Consider the following 22,917-nt stretch of genomic DNA (forward strand, 5'->3'; position numbering starts at 1 on the left):
TACTGAATATCCTAGACAGCCATTATCATACTCAATTACAGTAAGTACTCTCTTCTTATAAAAATGTGTAAGACAAGTATTTGTTTTCAAACAATTATCATAAAAATAGGAAGAAACTATGTACATATTTCATTGACTGACTCTATACAGCCCTTGAATCAAAGATTTTACACAAATGAGACCTTGGCCTTAACGCTAATGTATCTACTGACAAGAATTAAGGAAATAATGAAGAATTAAGTACTACATTAAAAAGCCTTGTGATCCTCAGCCCTAATCAACATTAATTTGACAAAGGAAGGATACATCTGGGGAAGATATATGATATAGCCAGTCTGGTAATTCTCTGAGGGTAAGGGAAATAGGCAGTAGATCAGTTGATAGATCTTCTCTCCAAATTACAATTTTTGTTATGATTTAATCAAGTCATACATAAGCTTTAATTCAATGTTCATCAGTCAGCTTTCTGCAATGTTTAATGACCAAACTATCGTAAGATCTTGATAATCTGATCCAAGTAAACAGTCAGGTGATATGAATCATTCTCTAAACTACTGAAATTCAGAAAAAAAATTCAACCAATGAAATTAAGGGAATCAAAGCTTACACCAATCAAAATACAGGAAACAAAACTTCAACCAATCAAAATATTGAAAAAAAACTGCTACCAATCAAAATTTAGGAAATTGAACAGCCAGATCATTTCAAGTCTAGTGAACAACATATAGGAAGCCTGTCACATGCCTTCCAAAGCAGATCAGTAGGATAAAATATCTTGCCAAGGGAGATAACCACACCATCTCAGACTAGATTGTTTCCCAGATTTGTGAGTGACACAAACTGCCATGTGTACCACTGTGATCATCATACCAAAATCCTTGGAACTTCAACTGAGGTTGCGTGATCCAATGATCTCCCAAGTGAGCTATTGTGCTCCCTTCGTGAATTGAATTCCCAAAATAGAATAAATAGGAAATAAAAAAAAGACATGAATAACAGCAGAGGATTAAAAGCATTCAATTTTACTATCTAACATTAGACCTACTCCCAGTGTTGTAGACAAGGCCTTAGCTATTTATAAAAACCACTTTGGAAAATTTAGGATGTTCAGATTAGCATAATAAAATTAAATCCATGTCTTTTTCCATAGTATAGCACAGGTGCCACACAATAGAAAAAGTTTTGATAAAAATAGACCAAGTTAATATGAGTAATTGTTAGGTGATACAACAACAGGTGTTCTTACGCATGTTTTAATTAAAACAAAAACAGGTGTTCTGTATAAGGAAGTACCACCTACACACTGAACAGATCTGTAACTCAACATTAACAAACACAGGGGAGAGGGTGGTGATCAGCAACGCACAGCACTGACAGGGCTGTATGGATACGGGGAGTCAGAGAGAGTGGTAGCCAGCAGAGATGTATTTTAAAAGACAACATTACACCCCAAACATTCCCAAAGAAATGTTGTTCTCATCGACAGAATGGCATGTATTTCTCTACCTATATACCTTACTACCTACATAACCTCTACCACACTCCCTTCCTATATACCTTACTACCTACATAACCTCTCCCCACACTCCCTACCTATATACCTTACTACCTACATAACCTCTACCACACTCCCTACCTATATACCTTACTACCTACATAACCTCTACCAAACTCCCTACCTATATACCTTACTACGTACATCACCTCTTCACACACTCTCTACCTATATACCTTACTACCTACATCACCTCTCCCCACACTCCCTACCTATATACCTTACTACCTACATAACCTCTACCACACTCCCTTCCTATATACCTCACTACCTACATAACCTCTCCCCACACTCCCTACCTATATACCTTACTACCTACATGACCTCTACCACACTCCCTACCTATATACCTTACTACCTACATAACCTCTACCACACTCTCTACCTATATACCTTACTACATGATCCACATCTCTGTATATAGATCTACCTATTACTGGTCCATATAACTGTAAAACGATATATTCCCAGAACCAGAGAAAAGCTCTGGACATAAAGAAATCTCACCCACATATTTACTGAGAACTAGTATTTACCCAGACCTAGTCTACAACTCGGTACAAAGAGGTATCTACCTAAAACACCTATTTCTAGTCCACAACTCTGCTACCAGGTTTTCCCTGTTCAGCTGCAGACATCTGTCTAGGTGCCAAATTCAGACTAGAAAACCATCACAACAATTTTTGTTGCTATGAAAGTGTGATTTCTGTGGTGAGAAATGATTCTTTCAAAGTGTTTAACACAATGAAAACCCACGGTTTGAGAGATGCAAGTCTCAATATCCCTGTACAGTCTATGAGCCTGCTAACATTTGGAAAGTTGTCAAATTCCTCATTCCAAAATTAGTTCCTTCAGTTATTTTAAGCAATTGAGACAATTCTGTGTAAACGTTCAATATATATAACAAAAATATTTTATAACTTCCTGCTAAAATCTTGCAGACTGCTTCTAGGTTTTGTAGACAGTGTAATCTATATGTCTATACAAACATTCATAAGAACAATCTTAAAATGTTTTCAGAGAAGATTGAATCCTTTCCGTCATGTCAGGAGGTGGTAACATGTTTCTATATGTAGCAGTAAAATTGATTCTCCTGCTCCTTCTGCTATCATTTATAACAATAATTACTAAACATCTTCTTTATATTTACTAGTACATCCTGTTTACAGAATTTAATCAAAGTTTTATGAACACATTGATGTTGAGTTTAATATCGCTATCTTAAGGTAGAAAACCCCAGTTCTGAAGATTTAACCGCCAATGCAGAAGAGTTCCAATTTGTTAATTCCCAACCTGGGAGGGATTGAGGAGATGATTACCTAGACAAAAGCTTGAAGTTTATTAAGAAACCTCCAGTGATAGGATGGGTTATGCCAATATTTTTTGGTCAACATTACCTGATATAGTTTTACAAATATTAAAATTCCTGGTGGGCTACCAACTAATTATCTACGTTACATCAGGTAATTTTAAAAACAGGAGAAAAATGATGAAAAAATCTATTCTTTATTCTTTACAGAGTATGTTTATCTATAGACAGCTTTCAAACTGCTGTTCCACAAGGACAAATTGAACCCTTCAAACATGTCTGTTGGTCTGTCATCTGTCCATCTGTCTGTCTGTCTGTCAAACAGCTTGCTGGTTGGCTATTCCGGTCATTTTTGTGGCTGTATTGCATGTTTGTATATATATATTGTATATCCATTCATGTACCTGTCTGTCTGTCTGTTTAAAAGTCTGTATTGCCTGCCAGTTGGACAGCTTGCTGGCTGGCTGTTCTGGCCAGTTAACTGGCTGTTTTGCATGTCTGTCTGTTTGTACTGATGTGTTAAAAGCTGTGTGGTCCAGCAAATTGTAGCTCCTGCCCTTGTCTGACATTTGGCAGGTAGACCTTTGCTGTAAATACCTAAAATAATATGAAATTGTCTGGAAAACAATCTGTATTAAACAGCTGTGATAATGTGATAGAAAACACACAGAGTTGTATACAGTAGTAGTCCTTACAGGGTGTTCAAGTACAGCATAAACATCAAATCACCCTTTTTCAGATTTTTTTTTCTCTTACAATACACAAGTGCATAAGCAGAAAAAAAAGACTGGTTGACTTGTGGCTGGCAGGATTGAAGGAGTTATGTAGAATGATAAGGCTGGATTATCAACAGTCTGATTTTAAACAGTGATGGAATCCTACAGGTTATCAAGTCTTGTAAACTGACAGTTACAGGTTACAAACAGCCCAGGATACAAGTTAAAATATTTTTTGTGGATAAAATATTTGGAAATTCTAGCATTCCATTCTCTATCCAATTTAAGAATAAATATTTAAGTATTTGAAAACCTCTTGAAAAGCAATACAATTGTTTAGATGTCTACATTTTCTTCACAAGCATGACAAGATAAAAATTTCCCAAACTCAATTGGTGATAGGAGTGTCATTTTATGGTGATATAAATGCCACATTTCTGCCAGCACATGGAGGTTGCAATATGCAAGGGAAGCAGAGCGTTTGATCCTGGTCTGATATTTGTTTCAAATCTAGAGAATACACTATTGAACAACAGGATATGATGGTGTTTGACCATTACTAAATGTATCAATATAAGGAGGATTCAATGAAGATGTTCAATGATGTTTGTCTAAAGAGGGTCTCCAGGATGGCCCTCAATGAATATCAAATTTATTACCAGAAGAGGGTCTCCATGACAGAGCACAACAGATATCAAATTAATCACCAGAAGAGGGTCTCCATGAGGGAGCACAACAGATATCAAATTTATTATCAAAAGAGGGTCTCCAGGATGGCCCTCAATGAATATCAAATTTATTACCAGAAGAGGGTCTCCATGACAGAGCACAACAGATATCAAATTAATCACCAGAAGAGGGTCTCCATGAGGGAGCACAACAGATATCAAATTTATTATCAAAAGAGGGTCTCCTTGAGGGAGCTCAACAGTTATATTTATTATCAAGAGAGGGTCTCCATGAGGGAGCACAACAGGTATCAAATTTATTATCAAAAGAGGGTCTCCATGACGGAGCACAACAGATATCAAATTAATCACCAGAAGAGGGTCTCCATGAGGGAGCACAACAGATATCAAATTTATTATCAAAAGAGGGTCTCCTTGAGGGAGCTCAACAGTTATATTTATTATCAAGAGAGGGTCTCCATGAGGGAGCACAACAGGTATCAAATTTATTATCAAAAGAGGGTCTCCATGAGGGAGCTCAACAGATATCAAATTTATTACCAGAAGAGGGTCTCCATGAAGAAGCACAACAAAACCTCAAATGACACAGGTATCTCATACTTTCACTGTCCATTTATCAAAAATTCTATTGCTTAATTGTTTTTCAACTTTTCACTTAAAATCACTACTTATCTTCTTTTTTTTTCTCACTAAAATAAATTGCTTATTATTTTTTTTTCTGTAAATAATTTTGCCATATCACAAGCAATTTTCTTGGAGTCACATTTTGAAAGGACTTTGTCAGAACCTGGACATCAACACTGAGTACTCATAATACATGCTAAATTATACAGTACACTGTATCACCATCTTCTTTAAATACAGTATACAAATAATCTTGATAAAATTTAAGAGAAGACATTAAAAACAGATGTACAGATATGTCAGGTTTCATACAGAAATAGACTATTACCAAATAAGATTTTGATGTTTATTTAAAACTTACATGTGACATAGTTCTATGAAGTATTGGAATCCTTCATTTTGGCCTTAATATTCAATAATATTTTAATTTAACCCCTAATTCATATTTCGAGTTTTTATTTCCAGGCTGTCAAACTATAAATTTTCAATCTCTGTATTATGTCTAATGTTTTCTGTTGAACACCTGTTGGGATCCCCAAGGTTCTCTACTTTCTGAGTTACCCTACAGTACTATACAACAGGTCCAGGTTCCAGTCATATACTTATGTTACAGAAGTGAAATTATATGTAGTACTTTTGAATATATTCTGGTTATGATAAACTTTAGTTTTCTGACTGCAAGGCTTTGTGTTTTTGTATAAAATTTTAATTCTGATTTTAGCTGTTACCACTGTACTTCTAGAATTTTAAAACCAGAAAAAGTCTCTCAGACATAAACATATTCTCTCCCATGTGTATTGGTATCATTTGTTTGAGGAATTTGCAGAAGTTGTCAAATATAACCTTTGACCCTTTGACCTTTTGAACTTGACAGATGATCACTTCAATATGATAAAGGATAGAACTTTGAAATTGTAATATGAGGTAAATATGAACCAAATCTATTGAGATGTTTTAAGGATAAAACACTGAATAGGATGCAACAGACATGAGATGGACGTATATGGTTAACACTAAAACCCTCCCCCCTCCCCATCCCCACCATCCTCCCCCCTACCCACCCAATCAAAAGGCAGAGTTATAAGAAGCACCGAAAGTTAAACCAAGCCAAAGATGATGTTGTTTCATCGTATCAGAAAAGTATTTTCTTCCAATTCAATATACAAAACTTGAAAACCAATTAAGAACAGCTATAGATTTGGGGATGGAATATAGAAAGATTGTTGAGCATTTGAAAACTTCAAATAAATCTTCAACACAATTTCTGAACTTTAATGACAATTTATTAAAAATTTGAAGTGCTTATGAAACGTGATGTGAAATAGCACAGTACACTTATGTTTCCAAGGAAACTAAAGTGTAGCGCTCTTGAATATTGAGTCTGTTATTAAATATAATTAGGTGATAACTAGAGTTTAACATCAAACCTGCAATGAGGTCATATACTTGTTGCTATGGAAATGCTCTGAAATGAATGGGTTTTTCTATATTCTGCCAAAAAGCAATTATGAAGATAGGTATTTACAACAACTTGTTAAGTTACAGACAAACATGTTTCTTCAGTATTTTGAGTGAAAAAAAAACAAAATATGCCAATTCTCTTGTTTCTTGTTTTTGGGTCTTATGTTTTGTTTATTTACAGAAAGTCACTTTGCCTACTTCTACGAATATATAATGATAATTTTTCAAAATTTGTTACCGAAGGACAAGTTTTTTCTTGTCGTGTGGATGCGGTAACTGCAGCCATGAATTCTAAATCGTTGTTACATTTCCATCAAACTGTAGTTTGGATTGTTGAAAAGTTTCTAGTGTTTTGGGATTATGTAGCTTCATCTTTTTCTTCATTCCTTTTTTATTGGTGCACAATCTTTGTGACTTTTAAAAACATATATATCATTTATACCAGGCATGTGACGTCATTAATTAGTAGTACAGTTATCTAATAATTTCTACGTGCAATTACGACTCCAGCCAAACTTTGCCGATCTGTTAAAGAAACTTGAAGAATTTTTTTCCTGTTTTTTATATAAGCTTCCCCATAAACCAAGTGTATAAGATAAATGTATATGTCAGAATATTGACTACAGTCACTGTGAGCGAATAATGATGATTAAGGATGTGGGTGGTGAAGAAATTCATCACAATTACGAGCCGACAACATTTCCTGGTTAATTCTTCTAATGTGTACATTCCCTGTTACCGTTTTTCCAAAATAATACAAGTTCATGAAAAAACATCGCAGCTAATTTGTAACAGAGAGAAAATTAAACACATGTATTTATCTAAAGCATGCTCTGACTGAACACTAGCGATTATAATTGTCTTCCAAGCCCGTTCATCAATGGGGCGTTTCTCCTACTCATGTTTGAAATAGAAGCAGATTACGTAATCACGCAAACAGAACATAAGTGTTTCCTCTACCACAAGACTTTTAGTTTGACTGGCTATGAACATTCCTACAAAAACGGAAAGTTTAAAAGTGATAGTTTTGCACTGGATATGACAGTGATGACCTGGAGAAATTTTGGATACATTAAACCAAGACATTTTCTAAACTGGAAAATTATCAGTAGACATCAACCAATGAGCCTAATGTGAAGTGAGTGTTTATAGCCGTAGATTAAACAGTTCTCTTTAACAGGTGGAAGCTCTGTGTAAACTACACTAGAAACTCGTTAATTTGATCGTGGAATGTGCTGTAATTTTCATAAATCTGCTATTCTGTACACTCAGAAAAACATACCTTTAGATCTGACAGGATTTTAATCATTATTTACCCTGGAAGTAGGTTTAACACAACTTGAAAAGGCAAGAGACAGACTTTCATCCAAAACCTCTTAACAAACTGATAACACAGAATTTGTTCCAGAATTTCTTAACATGTCAGATACCACACACTTTCACCAAGGACCTCTTAACATGTCAGATACCACACACTTTCACCAAGGATGTCTTAACATGTCAGATACCACAAACGTCCACCAAGGACCTCTTAACATGTCAGATACCACACACTTTCACCAAGGACCTCTTAACATGTCAGATACCACACACTTTCACCAAGGACCTCTTAACATGTCAGATACCACACACTTTCACCAAGGATGTCTTAACATGTCAGATACCACAAACGTCCACCAAGGACCTCTTAACATGTCAGATACCACAAATGTCCACCAAGGATGTCTTAACATGTCAGATACCACACACTTTCACCAAGGACCTCTTAACATGTCAGATACCACACACTTTCACCAAGGACCTCTTAACATGTCAGATACCACACACTTTCACCAAGGACCTCTTAACATGTCAGATACCACACACTTTCACCAAGGACCTCTTAACATGTCAGATACCACAAACATCAACCAAGGACCTCTTAACATGTCAGATACCACACACTTTCACCAAGGATGTCTTAACATGTCAGATACCACACACTTTCACCAAGGACCTCTTAACATGTCAGATACCACACACTTTCACCAAGGATGTCTTAACATGTCAGATACCACACACTTTCACCAAGGACCTCTTAACATGTCAGATACCACAAACATCAACCAAGGACCTCTTAACATGTCAGATACCACAAACGTCCACCAAGGACCTCTTAACATGTCAGATACCACACACTTTCACAAAGGATCTCATAATTAGTTGGTAACACAAACTTCTACACAGGATCTTTTAACAAGTCACTAACACAAACTTCCATCAAGGATGTCTTAACATGTCAGATACCACAACACATCCACCAAGAACCTTTTAACAAGTCGGTAACACAAGCTTCTACACAGGATCTTTTAACAAGTCGGTAACACAAACTTCTACACAGGATCTTTGAACAAGTCAGTCATTAACAGAACAGTTGCCACAAATTTTCCAACTGATTTCGATTCAGAGGAATACTCTTTCAATATTTCCTAACCAAACTTGTGTTCGTAACAAATAGTTTTGTGTAACCTAGACATAACATCAAAGCTTAGGACAGCAATCTGATTGGTGTAATCAAAGCTTAGGATAGCACCAATCTGATTGGTGTAATCAAAGCTTAGGATAGCACCAATCTGATTGGTGTAATCAAAGCTTAGGATAGCACTAATCTGATAGGATAAAGAATTGTTAGACTATGACTCCATGAAATGAATCAAAAGGAGGATTTTACCTCAGTGTGTTGGTAGATTGTATAATTAATAATGAGGTCATAAGTAACAGCCACTAACCACTATTCTCTGCTTGAATACACTGCCAAGACATTTACAAATTAAACCATCATATCTACAAAAAATTTCAATTCTAAATTACAGCTATACTCTGCTTCAATACAAAAATACAATATCAAAATAATTTTGATTCCAAATTAGAATGCGTCAATTTAAATTCTCCCTTATATAGCTAAATCGTCCATAAATCTTCTAAATCAATCTAAAAATGTGTTCAGTCCACCAGAAGGTACAGCTTCTGATGAACATGAAAAAGTCACACATATTACAAAACAACTCATTAATTTGATTACATAAAACAGAATATGCTTTTCCAAGGATTAATCTGTAAAACCTACCACTATTTTTACAAAGGAAAAACATAAGTATTGCGACTACTCATGACTTTCAATTTATTTCATCTGATATTGTCCAATATTGGTTTGGGGCATTTCCATCTTGCTTAGTACAAGTTGCTGAGTTGATTATTCAAATCAGCATTATAATTGTTAAGATTAAAGCCGTGAACAAGCAAAAGACACAAAACTGGAATGATTTAACAAAAACATATCTGTTTCATTTGTCATGCAAAAAAGCTGTTTAAGATAGAAAGGATATTACGCTGGTGTCAAAATAACACAGAATTTCTGAAACAAGTTTCATATTTTGGTGTGTCACAAGTCTTTAAGTGAGAGACATTAAATCATTTCACTGATTCCGTATTAAATACTGTACATGGACACCAGTGTAAGATTCTGTTTATCATATAACTAATAATTCTGAAATATAAGCAAAAATTATGTTTTACCAACTTGAATTTTTCCAACCAGCCTGAGGTTAAATGTCCTTCATTGATCATTTCCACAGGTAGAGATAACTAAATAAATTTCAGGAGGCTAGATTAAGTCTGCTAGAGTTATCCCCCTTCTACTGCAGCATTGCTACAACTTGAAAACTTGTCCACAAAAAATCTCACCAATTTTTTTTTTATAAAGATTGTTTTCCAACATAATGAAAACTTCAATAGTCAAAATGATACCAAGAAGCAGGACACCATTATTTGGCCCAACGGCACATTTTAGACAGCATGTTGATCAGATCTAACACGCCAGTTTCAATATACCAAATACAAAGTTCCAGCCTTCTTTACAAAGGTACAGAATTTGGACAAAGTTTGTCCATGGTGACAAAGCTATAGATATTTGGTCTCAATACCAATTTACCATGAAATATGAGGGTAGGACTTGAAACTGTGATCATCAAGCACGAGGACTTTGCTGTCTTCTCTAAAATTTGTAGTTGTAACTGGTTTGTAAACAACAGTTTACATAATAAAAGTAAACAAATTTACAGTAAATAATCTACCTGTACCCATCAGCCGTGACAATTTGTATAAACAAACTCAACTAACCATGCAAAATTTATGTTGTAGAAAAATCATTAGGTGTGTATAAATATAGGGGGTCTTACCTTGATCTGTAATTTGGCTGTATAGCTGTCCTGAGCGCCCGCAGTAGGCGTGAGGGTGATACTGTAACGCCCCCCATCGGTAATCTCCTGAGTCTCACGGAACCAGCGAATCTTGGGAGTTGGCTTGGCCTCAAGGTTACAGGTCATGACTAGCATTGTCTTTTCTTGCTTGATGGTCGGCTTCTGTAGGAAGTGGGGAGCCTTTCCTTCCGGGGCTCTGTCAACAGGAAGCACACCGTGATGCATAATTACGTTTTTTTTTTTCATTCAAACACAACAAAGGTGTAAGTAACTGTTTACAGATTTTCTCAAGGCCATTTGTATATTTATTTATATTACAGGTTTTCCGCAGATGGGTGTAATTTTAAAAAGTTATCAAGCAAGCAAAAGGAATATATTTCATTAAAGTTTGAAGGTGTTATTTACATGTTTCTAAACAGTAAAACTGTCATTACTCAGCAGATATTTTATAGATAGGACACTTTTTAAAATGTAAAAATTTTGAAATATAATAAAACTATACTTACGCTGCTTTCTTTCCTATAATTGAAAACAAAAAAGCAAAAACTTAAAGTTTTGAAACATGGGATACCAGAAATGAAGAGAGGTGAGTATGTTTAATATGTGATTAAAATCCGAACTTATTGACACGGTCAAAAATGAATCCATTTGTATAGAATATTGGATATAAAGTATACATAGGAAAAAAAGAATATGACACGCTCTGCATAATGTATTGACGGTTTAGTTTTAGTTAAAGAATAAATTATAAATGTATTTATATATGTTGCTACATCGCTAAAGTATCTGTCTAGCTACTGATGAAATAACATTTATACTTGTATTTCAAATTGGATGTAATTTTGTTTACTCAAGTATTTCTACTTTGCTAAAGAAATCTAATTCTAAGGATTTATTCTACAGCTTACAGAATGTGTCATTTCCTACAAGAAAATCAAACTTGAAAATGTGCAAAAAAAAAATAGAAAAAAGCAAAACGAAGTGTACAAAAAGTGGAATAGTTCAAAGGGAGACAATCCATACATCTTATTTTGGAGATAAAAAGGAAATTGATCTTGGCTCAATTTCAAAATAAAAGTACATTTTGTGGGTGAAATAATAAATATATATAAACAGAAAGTAAAACAAATAGAAGTGATCCGATTACTAAAGGAGGAGACTGAGTTATATAATTATATTATATGGGAGGCTTGAGCAGACATTATACATCATCGAGAAATGAATGATGAAGGTTATAAATTTCTTTTATAGCTGAAATATTTCATACTACACCACATAAAATTTACACTTTTAATTGATTGGTTTGTGTTTGTAGTAAAATCTTTTACAGAGATATCGGATATATTAGATTAATCTAAATATTCTGACTTAATTCACATCATACTGATGTTTATTCACTTATAAATCATTTTAACATATGGACAATCAACAATGGAATCAGAAACACAGTGAAAGGACCAAAAATGGGAGGAAATCTTGGGATATGACTTCAATGGATGTGAAAGGTTTTAGAAAGCTTGAAAATATCAAACATTTTTGTACTCATTAATACAAGTATATATAGGCCAGTGAGCTTGTACAATTTCTTACTGTCTAATATGTGGATATATTTAGAAAAAAAAAAATATCAGAACACATGACAGCCTTCATTTCCATTACAATACCATTACTGTTCACTAGTCCTAATAAATATATCACCTCTGACCTTGAATATCAGAAAAAAATCATCTAAACCATGAACACTTTAACAAACTTGTAAAATACACACAACAATATAAGATAAAATCTCGGCTGTTTGTCAGTGCATTAAATGTTGAGAAGTAACGTTGACAACACTGAAATAACAAAAAGGTATACTGTCACATAACAACATCGAATAGCTATAAGGATATATAGGTGTAGATGGGAATGGTATAAATTTGTTTATTCATCATTACACCCAGGGAAAAACATTTCTGGATTTGGACCTGCTACAAACCATGCCCATGAGAATTTTACCCTTTTTTTTTTTTAAACTAATATTTAATCCCTGCTCAGTAATAAGCCCATTCTATTGTTACTTCAGGAATATAACCTAAATGAGAAAGTATTTTACAATATTTTCTTTAATTTCCTGTTTGTGCTGAACGATGATCCATCAAACACACTGATATATCAAATTAATTATCTCAATTGAACTATGATTAACATTCTCCAAAAAATAGGTATATCTTACACTTAATACAGACGTTCTAAAAACTGTTTAATTAGCTCAATGGTAAAAGTAAACAAAAGTACGACATTCTGTTTCATCAATTGTAAAACAGTTGTTGGAATAGAGATTTATAAATTCTCATGGGCTTGATGGAGCAGTGAAGGTTTGTACACCGGGGTGGGCTTCCTTACCTCCCATCATTACACTTATACCCTTAGTTGTGGTCACTGAAATACAATGGATCTCCAAGTAATCAAATTAATCATTGTCGATGCTGTAACACTTGTATCACTGCCACGATTTCACAAGTTACGTAACACAAGACATGATAAAACTCATGACAGCTTCACAGGAAAGTTACTTAACACAAGATGTCAATAAACTTTAAACATTGGCTTTACAGCAATGTTACTTAACACAAGATATGAATAAACTTCAACAGCCTAACAGCAAAATTACTTAACACAAGATGTGAATAAACTTTAAACAGTGGCTTTACAGCAATGTTACTTAACACAAGATATGAATAAACTTCAACAGCTTAACAGCAAAGTTACTTAACACGAGATGTGAATAAACTTTTAAAATGCCTTCACAGCAATGTTACTTAACACAAGATGTGAATAAACATTAAACAAAAGCTTCAAAGCAATGTTACTAGACACAAGATGAGAATCAGCTTTAAACAACTGCTTTAAACAACCAAAGCTACTTAACAAAAGATTTGAATACACTATAGGTATCTTCACAGCAAAGTTACTTATCACAAGATGTGAGAAAACCAAAACAACAGCTTCATAGGAAAGTTACTTGACACAAGATGTGAATCAACTTAAAACAACTGCTTCAAACCAAAGCTACTTAATGTAAGATTTAAATACACAATAGACATCTCCACAGCAAACTTTTTACAAGATGTGAGAAAACTGAAACAACAGCCTCACAGGAAAGTTACTTGACACAAGATTTGAACCAACTAGTAATCCTAGAGTTCGTTTGCACACTAAATCAAATTTAAGTCACAGTGTTATATAGAATTTGATGTGGTACAAATCATCCTGTACATTATATGTTCGATACTGAGAGTGCGGAACATATAAAAGTTTGATGAACTAAACATACAAAACCAGACCACTGCATGTTTATACATCAACATGAATGTCAGTTTGCCATGATGGAACGGTTTAAAACTTTTTTTTAAAATTAATTGTTTTATTTAAGGGAGCAGTTTTCCATGTGATCCATGTTGTAGATATCATTGAAATGAACCCCAAATATGGAGATATTTAAATCAACTCTCACTTTTCAAATGCATGAACCCCAAATATGGAGATATTTAAATCAACTCTCACTTTTCAAAAGCATGAACCCCAAATATGGAGAGATTTAAATCAACTCGCACTTTTCAAAAATGCTTTTAAAAAAAATATCTTTCTTTTTTTCCTTCATATTAGTTTAACTTATGATTTCTACCTAAACCTTGCAATAGCACATGGCAGGTATCCTTGTTACAATGTACAATACAAACCTTCAAAGTTGAGTGTGATGGTTGCGGTGGACTCGCCAAGGCTGTTCTTTGCTACTGCCTTGTACTCTCCGCCATCTTCCTTGGCAGGGTTGGATATTTCCAGACACACAGTGTAATCGTTCTTGTTGGCACTAACTGTTGTCTTATGGCGCCCACCATCCTTGAGGATCTTTGCACCCTGGTGCCACACAATTGTGGGCTTTGGGTCGGCAGTCAACTTGCATTCAAATACAATTTTGTCTCCTGCCTGTTTGATGACAGGTTTCTGTGTAAACATCGGTTTCTGACCCTGTGCTTTCTTTTCATCACCTGTAAACAATAAAAATTGTTTTCTATACAAGGAAAAGGAAACAGATAACAGGCTGATATCTAGAAGTATATGATATTTTCAGTGATAATTAAAAAAAAAATTGCTTACTACAATAACTCAAACCAGGACAATGTTGTTCAACTTGGATAAATCAATGACAATGAGGATAATGGTAACTTGGATAACAAGTTTAATTATCACAAAATGTATTAATTCCCAAAATATATCTTAAATAAATACGTCAGGATTCATTTATTATTCTATTGAAACCAGTAGTACTGATTTTATAAATATTTTACACAGGGTACTGTCAAACTATACTACTTTTACTGACTATACACACAGGTTACTGTCAAACTATACTACTTTTACTGACTATACACACAGGGTACTGTCAAACTATACTACTTTTACTGACTATACACACAGGGTACTGTCAAACTATACTACTTTCACTGACTATACACACAGGGTACTGTCAAACTATACTACTTTCACTAACTATACACACAGGGTACTGTCAAACTATATTACTTTCACTAACTGTACACACAGGGTACTGTCAAACATTACTACTTTCACTGACTATACACACAGGGTACTGTCAAACTATACTACTTTCACTGACTATACACACAGGGTACTGTCAAACTATACTACTTTCACTGGCTATACACACAGGGTACTGTCAAACTATACTACTTTCACTGACTATACACACAGGGTACTGTCAAACATTACTACTTTCACTGACTTTACACACAGGGTACTGTCAAATTATACTACTTTCACTGACTATACACACAGGGTACTGTCAAACTATATTACTTTCACTGACTATACACACAGGGTACTGTCAAACTATACTACTTTCACTGACTATACACACAGGGTACTGTCAAACAATACTACTTTCACTGACTATACACACAGGGTACTGTCAAACTATATTACTTCCACTAACTATATACACAGGGTACTGTCAAACATTACTACTTTCACTGACTTTATACACAGGGTACTGTCAAACATTACTACTTTCACTGGCTATACACAGGGTACTGTCAAACTATATTACTTTCACTGACTATACACACAGGGTACTGTCAAACTATACTACTTTCACTGACTATACACACAGGGTACTGTCAAACTATATTACTTTCACTGACTATACACACAGGGTACTGTCAAACATTACTACTTTCACTGACTATACACACAGGGTACTGTCAAACGATATTACTTCCACTGACTATACACACAGGGTACTGTCAAACTATACTACTTTCACTGACTTTATACACAGGGTACTGTCAAACATTACTACTTTCACTGGCTATACACAGGGTACTGTCAAACTATATTACTTTCACTGACTATACACAGGGTACTGTCAAACTATACTACTTTCACTGGCCATACACAGGGTACTGTCAAACTATATTACTTTCACTGACTATACACACAGGGTACTGTCAAATATCCTATTACTGAAAAGATTGACAAGTTCTAATCACATGGAATTCCTCACCATGTCTATAGAATATAAACCACTTACACAGATAAACACTGATAAAGAGGTTGATGTGCTTTTATCAAACCCTGTTTCTATCTGATGGTGTAATTTGATAAAGTTACTTGAAAAAGTGCAGTGACTCTTTACAGCGTACTCCAGAATGTGATAACAGTTGATAGCAATCTATTCATGAAGAGAAATGCCACTTTTTTACCCATTGATATGCTCCCCGTAAGTATGTTAAGGACTATTTAATATCTCCATCTGACACAACCTCACTTTAGCCATGAAGTGGTCATCTAGTCACCTTAACCTATACTCATGAGTATTGAGAGGTTTTCTACTTACAATTCAATTTTCTGATTCATTTAATCGGTACAGAGGTGGAGGAGGATAATCGTGTGATGTAGAAGTATTTGACCTAATTACAGATAAAAACACGGGGATAGCTTCAGGTGAACAAGTGCATCAGTTAACAGGTCTGACATGTCGGATATCCTGTCAGATAATCTGCCACCTCTGGTATTACAGATCTGTGACTTTCTAAACACAAGGAAATTATCATCCTGAAGCATCAGTATATTTTTTTGCGTTCTTAGATAGTAAAGAGAATTATTTTTATTGAAATAATGACGATGATGGCTGAAGGTTTCAAGAACTTTCACCAACTTGTTAAAAAGGAGTCAGTTGATACCTCATTATCACAAGCAGCACCTCTCAATAAACCTTATCAGCTAATGTTATCACAAGACCCAGCGAATTAGTTACTGACAAATAGAGTGATTTCCCCTTTTACGTTATTATTAGATCACTAAGTGCACTGGACAAGCTCCACATTCCATTTCTTTCAGAGGATCTAGAAAAAATCACTTATGTTATCCTGTTTACTGTAATTGTTATTTTTTAGGGTTTTTTTCTTTATTTTTTCCCCATTTTGGAGGAGAGAATAAAAGTATGTATAACAAGCACCATGAAAATAAAGATGATTGGGAAATTCCTCACCCATTTCATGATTTCTGAGTAAAATACTTTTTCGTTTTACCAAGTGTTAAGTAAAACCACTTTACAATTGTTAAACAATATAAAAGATATAAAACAACTGTTTGGTTACAATGTACGTACTGTCAAAGTTAAGTCTAATTGTCGCATTGCTCTCTCCGAGAGCATTTTTAGCTGTAACTCGGTAGTTTCCAGCGTCCTTAGCATTAACTCCATCAATTTCCAGTACAATGAAATATTTCTTCTGGTCCTGTGGAGTTTTGGTGATTTTGATTCGACCTGAAATATATCAACAAAATCAGTCAAAATACATTTTGTATCGACATGCCCCTAGATATAAATATATCATCTCCATTTTTCGGGGTTAGAGGACAGGTGTGCTTAATCAGTATTGCTGGGTATTATCCTCTTGTCCCCTGGCTAGTATCTTCTTCCCTGAACAATTTAAATGTGATTGATAGTGTTTAGGGTTAACTGTCTTGTCGAAGGGAACAACCATGTCAGCCTTTACTGATCTATTGCTAACGAACTTACGATGATATAGGGAGCATCGAAAACACCTGAGATCCTCACCTGAGCTTACTAGGTTCTCCCTGATTGATGTGACCCTTGCACTTAATCAAAACAAATAAACAAGCTACTCTACTTTACTAATCTGTCAATCCTATACTTAACCATTACACTTACAAAAAAGGTCAGAATTTATATCTTTATTTCCACTTCAACCTTTCTGTTACTACACATTCACATCTGAACATATTTCATATTAAAAGTACTCCCTGTAGAAAGTTAAATGAAGTGTGTTCCTCCTGAGATTTTCTCAACAAATGCATTTATAAGATTGCAAACACAATTGTATAATAATAAATGGTCAAACCAAATGCAAAATTATTTTAAAATTATTCAGTTCATTTACACTGTATTACACTGCTGTTTAGGATATGAATTAAAGTTCAATCACATTCCTGTATTTAAAACAAAAAAAAAACAAATATACAGTCACTTGTAGCTGTATTTATCCTGTCATTAGCCAACAGATCAACATATAAATTGTTACAGAAATTTAGAGGTGGGCCTCTTACAGGAAAATTTATCTAAGATTTTTATTAACAGGTTTACATACATGTGGGCCTATTAACAGGTATGAACTTATTGCCAGATATATACGTTGGTTTAACGATCATTTAATAATGAACATGTAATGTAAGAAATCCATTTTATAAAACATGTCTACAGAAATTAAAATGTACAAAACAGGGAAAAAAACCACTCTTGCAAACTATCTCAACTTGAATCAAATCCAGCCAAGTCACTGGCATGATATTCCACGGCTCTACCAACTGAGCTAAAGTAGCATGCTTAGCTGTCAACTGAGTGACAAAGATCATATTGAACACTATGTTCCACCTGTCCCTTTTACAACTATAATAATTTTTATTTTTGTCTCAGTGCAGTAGCTTTGGGATTTATCTCATATGCACAATAATTAAAAGGGGAGATAACGTACAAAGGGAGATAACCTACCACCGGCTTTGATTAAGGTATCATCCCTAAACCATGTGATCTCAGGAGCAGGGTCTGCAGTCAGTTGACATTCAAACAAAAGTTTGCGTCCATTGTCTGCCTGTTTAGTAACTGGTTTCTGTATAAAATTTGGAGCGATTCCATCTTGTCTGAAATAAAAAAAACTTGGTTAGTAAAACACGAAGCTATTACTGCACAGATTTTTGTGTCTATCATTAACAGAGCAAAATATTGCTAAAATAATTTCGGACTTGAAGCAAAAGTCAGTAGAATTCACTTAATCTCTGACTCTATTCACATCTCTTTAAAGAAATTGCTAGATATGATTTCAAGCAAACATCACATACATAAAGCACAATCAATGTAATTTATTAATGAAACAGAAGCAGGGAAGATAATAGCTACAGTTACAGGGACACGTAGAAACAATTACCGACTACTGATAGCAACAGCCTATAAATAGTCTGGGTGATATTCCAGGAGCAAGTTTAGGGTGGTGTTGAGAAGATATCAAAGCCCACACACTGGGTAGTGTTCATTGAGTTACACAACAAAGCCATGTGTACTTGTGGAGATCCCACTCACTACCATACATGGACACTGCCCTGTTCTTCCTCCAACTACATACAGCTGTACCTATAAACTGGCCTGTATATATACTGATAAGATTTTAATGCCCCCAAATAATAGAAAAGGGGCCAGGGGCATTAAGTACTTGCCCCAGTTCCTCCATGCAGCTACCTGAAATGTTACAACTTTTCTCTGAAACTGTGCATCATTAAGTCTTCACATTTGATATGTGTATTCATCTGCCTTATTTGAAGGTCACTGTGACCTATATCTTTGACCTGATTTGATTTTGTTTAGACTTAGCATTGGCTTTAGAGCTAGTATTTTTTCTGTATCTGTATCTGTACACCAAGACTTGACACTTCACATGTAGAAGCACCATGAGTAGTAATAAACTACTGTTTTATTTGTAGGTCACTGCGACCTATATTTTTTACTCGGTTTGAATTTTTTTTTAGACTTAGTATTAGGATAAGACTTAGTCAAGTAAGGATATACCAGGTTTGGATGGTGGCAAAGTCAATGACCTGCGACCAGTATTTGGTAACTGCCCCATATAGGCCTTGAACGAGACAACCAGAGGTGGAAGGCTATTGACAAAGATGGTCAGTCGCTTCTCACCACCTGGCCATAGTATCCCCGTTGTGTTCCATTTCACATCCTATTTCTTAATCCTCAAGTTTCCAATATCAACACCTACAACAACGGTTCTATGTGTACTCTACGATAATTAAGACCTGGGCCAAAGCTACTCATACAAAGCTGGCCCTAATGTACACTTTCAAACCATTACATCACTCTCATGGCCCTCCCACATTCTCTACTGGAACATTTACCAAAATCCAATTTTGCACCTCAAATATTACGGCTGTCTCTCATCATAATGTGTACAAAGGCATGTAAAAGCATTATACAGCACCGTGATACAAATTTTTCACAAACAGGAAGATGGCATAACACAAATAAGTAATCTTATCTACTGGAAACATTGAGATAACCAGATGCCATGGTACCTTATCGAGAAACAGATTCATCCCAAGATGTAAATCTGCAAATCACTGTCATCCATAGTCTAGTGTTCTTTCATAAACGGAAATTTATCTGAATTCACGTCAGTGAAGTATGAGATACCAGCATTAGAAACAATTCATAAATTGTCCCTAAGTCCCTACACAGGAAAATCAGCCAAGTTGGAAATCTGGTCTGCAGGAATATATCTGTTGATAAGACTATATCTTGAAACAAATAGGGAAAAAAATACAGCATCTTGAAAAAATCACTCCACTTCTCTAACAGCTGAGATAAAGCATTGTGTTAGGTTATTGTCAGTGTAAACTGGTTCTTATGGGAGAAAAACATTATTATTATGTATCTACGAAGTATTGCTATGCTTTGATTGGTTCAGCAGTAGTCAAGAGAAAAAAAATTAAAAATATGAAATATTAATTAAAATTGAAATTAAAATTAAATATAAATACTTTTGAAATGATATTTCATGAAATCAATTATTCCACTAAAAGCTTTATTTTTAAAAAAAAACATGCAAAACCAGCATTTTTTTTCTTTCTTCTTTTTGAAGTTTTTCTTTTTCAAAAATGTGACAGTTTCTGATACTGATTCATCCTATACTGACCTACCACCTTAGTATCATCCTTGCATAAAACATGTTGTATTAGATTAGACAAAACACATATAACCACACAGGTGCCCACATTTTTAGCCAGGCAATAGTACAGCTGTCTGGCAACAGGTTAACCTTAAATGAGTTGATTACCATTGGTCTAAGTCGATCACGAAAGCAAACTAATTTTCAAAAATACAATTTTTTTAAAAAGATATTTCTCTTTAAGATACTCTTTTACACAAAATGATGATATTTTTAAAAGTTCCTAATTATTTCTTGCTGAATTTACTTGCTTGATTTTGTGAAAATTCATGACTTCAACCTGAACAGATTCTGTAATTTCAGGTCTTTGCCCCAGCAGACAAGAAAATAGGTCAAAATAATTAGTTATTTATTGACGAAGTATCATGTATTCTGGCAGATATTCAAGTTTACAGTTTATGGCCACAGTTCTGGTTAAAATTTTACTAAATCACAAACAAATGGTATGGAAAATCACAACATCTAAAATGATTAATGGGACTGATCTTGTTCACTGAAACACTTGTTACTAAATTGGGCATTACGATTTAACAGCAATTTATCTACGCTGTTTATAAATAGGTTACATTATGAATGACTTCCTGCCCTCGTTTGTGCACTCTAATTGCATCATGTAACCCCCAGGTAATCTGATACACCTGATAATTACTTCATTTCCTAAATTTCTGAACAGTTGAAATCGGCACACCTGGAGAAAGAGTTAACTGGATAATCAACAACCTCTCACTCTACCAGTGAATACAGTATATTCGACAAAACCTTACAAGTATTCACTTGCATTGAATATAAGTAACATATAAACCCCAAAATAAGCTAAAATTAATCCGTTAAGGTGATGAAACCAATTACCTCCCGATTAACAGATGCTAAAATTATGTTAGAGTACTGAAGTGGCTCAAAGACTTCGCAAATGTAGAGACAAAGTGTTATTCCGTATGTAAAATTGTTCATTTATAGGTAATTTACAACCAGCAGCCATGAAAGGCATTTATCATTATCAAATAAATAGTAATATATTCAATGTTACAGGAAACAGATTACAGTCCAAAAGTAATCATTTGTTGTTTAAAAAACTGAAACCAATTGCAGATCATTCTGTAGACAAAACATTATAAATGAACCGTACAATTATTGTTTGTTTGTTTGTTCTACAATTACACTATGGGCTTGTAAGTCTTCTATCTTAGAACTTTTCAGTGTTAATTCTATCTCAGCAGAAGAGCTGGTAAATTTTCCATCTCAGAAAAAATCAATTAAAGGTTTATTTATCTAATGTTTATACAAGTAAATTGATAAACATAAAAAAAAATTTGTGTGTGTCCTACATTGTCTCCTTTCATTGAAATTTGTTTCTTTAAGAAAACATTGAAATGGATTTTTGAGGGCTTGTTTTCACCTTGGTGTAATTAGCACACTAATATCCCTGAAATAGCTCCTCATCACCAACATCCAACATGTAAAGGGATCACAATAAGGGAGGGGCCAAGCCTAACATTAATTCACATTTCCTGTCATTTATCTAACATCTAACAGATCAGGTCTGCCAGGTCAGCAAGAAAAAAAATCCAATTAACATTTTCATTCATTAGTGAAAATCTTAAATTTCAATAGTAAAGAACATATTGCAATGGCATAGACAAGTGGGAGAAAAAAACTGGAACAGACATATCACACGTAATATCAGCATTGATTTCCCTGTTGTATGCGATATTACTTGCTGTTCATAATTACTTGTAATGACCCAAGGTGTCCTTGTATCTGTCATACTGCAAGCCTGTCACCTAACCATACAACAAGAATTATTTGCACAGATGCCTTAATGCACTTCATGAACATGTTGTCACAAAATGAAGCAAATTATTTACCGACTTCTCCTTGTTTCTTTCCAGCTTCTTTTTCAAAACTCCCTACCTAGAGAGAAGCCTACCACATCCCCAATCCATTCCCATACACATAAAATTGCTTGCCTTCCAATGATGCATCACCTTTATGTCAGTCCTATTGGCAGCTTTCCA

The 22,917-nt window shown here is 34.6% G+C and overlaps 1 protein-coding gene across 2 annotated transcripts in view; it reads right to left on the reverse strand.

The window, feature by feature from the left end:
- The window catches only part of LOC132544860 (twitchin-like), a 147,763-nt gene that overhangs the window by 114,400 nt on the left and 10,446 nt on the right, over nt 1-22,917 (reverse strand). Inside the window, exons 3-6 of one of the 2 annotated variants that reach the window (XM_060208511.1) lie at nt 18,667-18,815; nt 17,266-17,421; nt 14,306-14,623; nt 10,572-10,786 (exon numbers count right to left, since the gene is read on the reverse strand). In XM_060208511.1, coding sequence (XP_060064494.1) covers nt 10,572-10,786; nt 14,306-14,623; nt 17,266-17,421; nt 18,667-18,815 — 838 coding nt within the window. Of the gene's footprint in view, nt 1-10,571; nt 10,789-11,098; nt 11,106-14,305; nt 14,624-17,265; nt 17,422-18,666; nt 18,816-22,917 lie in introns of those variants that run through there. The other variant, XM_060208507.1, reaches the window with a different exon arrangement.

This window comes from Ylistrum balloti, unplaced genomic scaffold (assembly GCF_031769215.1).
Source record: "Ylistrum balloti isolate Yb309-2 unplaced genomic scaffold, AGI_CSIRO_Ybal_v1 Utg369812, whole genome shotgun sequence".
Classification (NCBI taxonomy): Eukaryota; Metazoa; Mollusca; class Bivalvia; order Pectinida; family Pectinidae; genus Ylistrum; species Ylistrum balloti.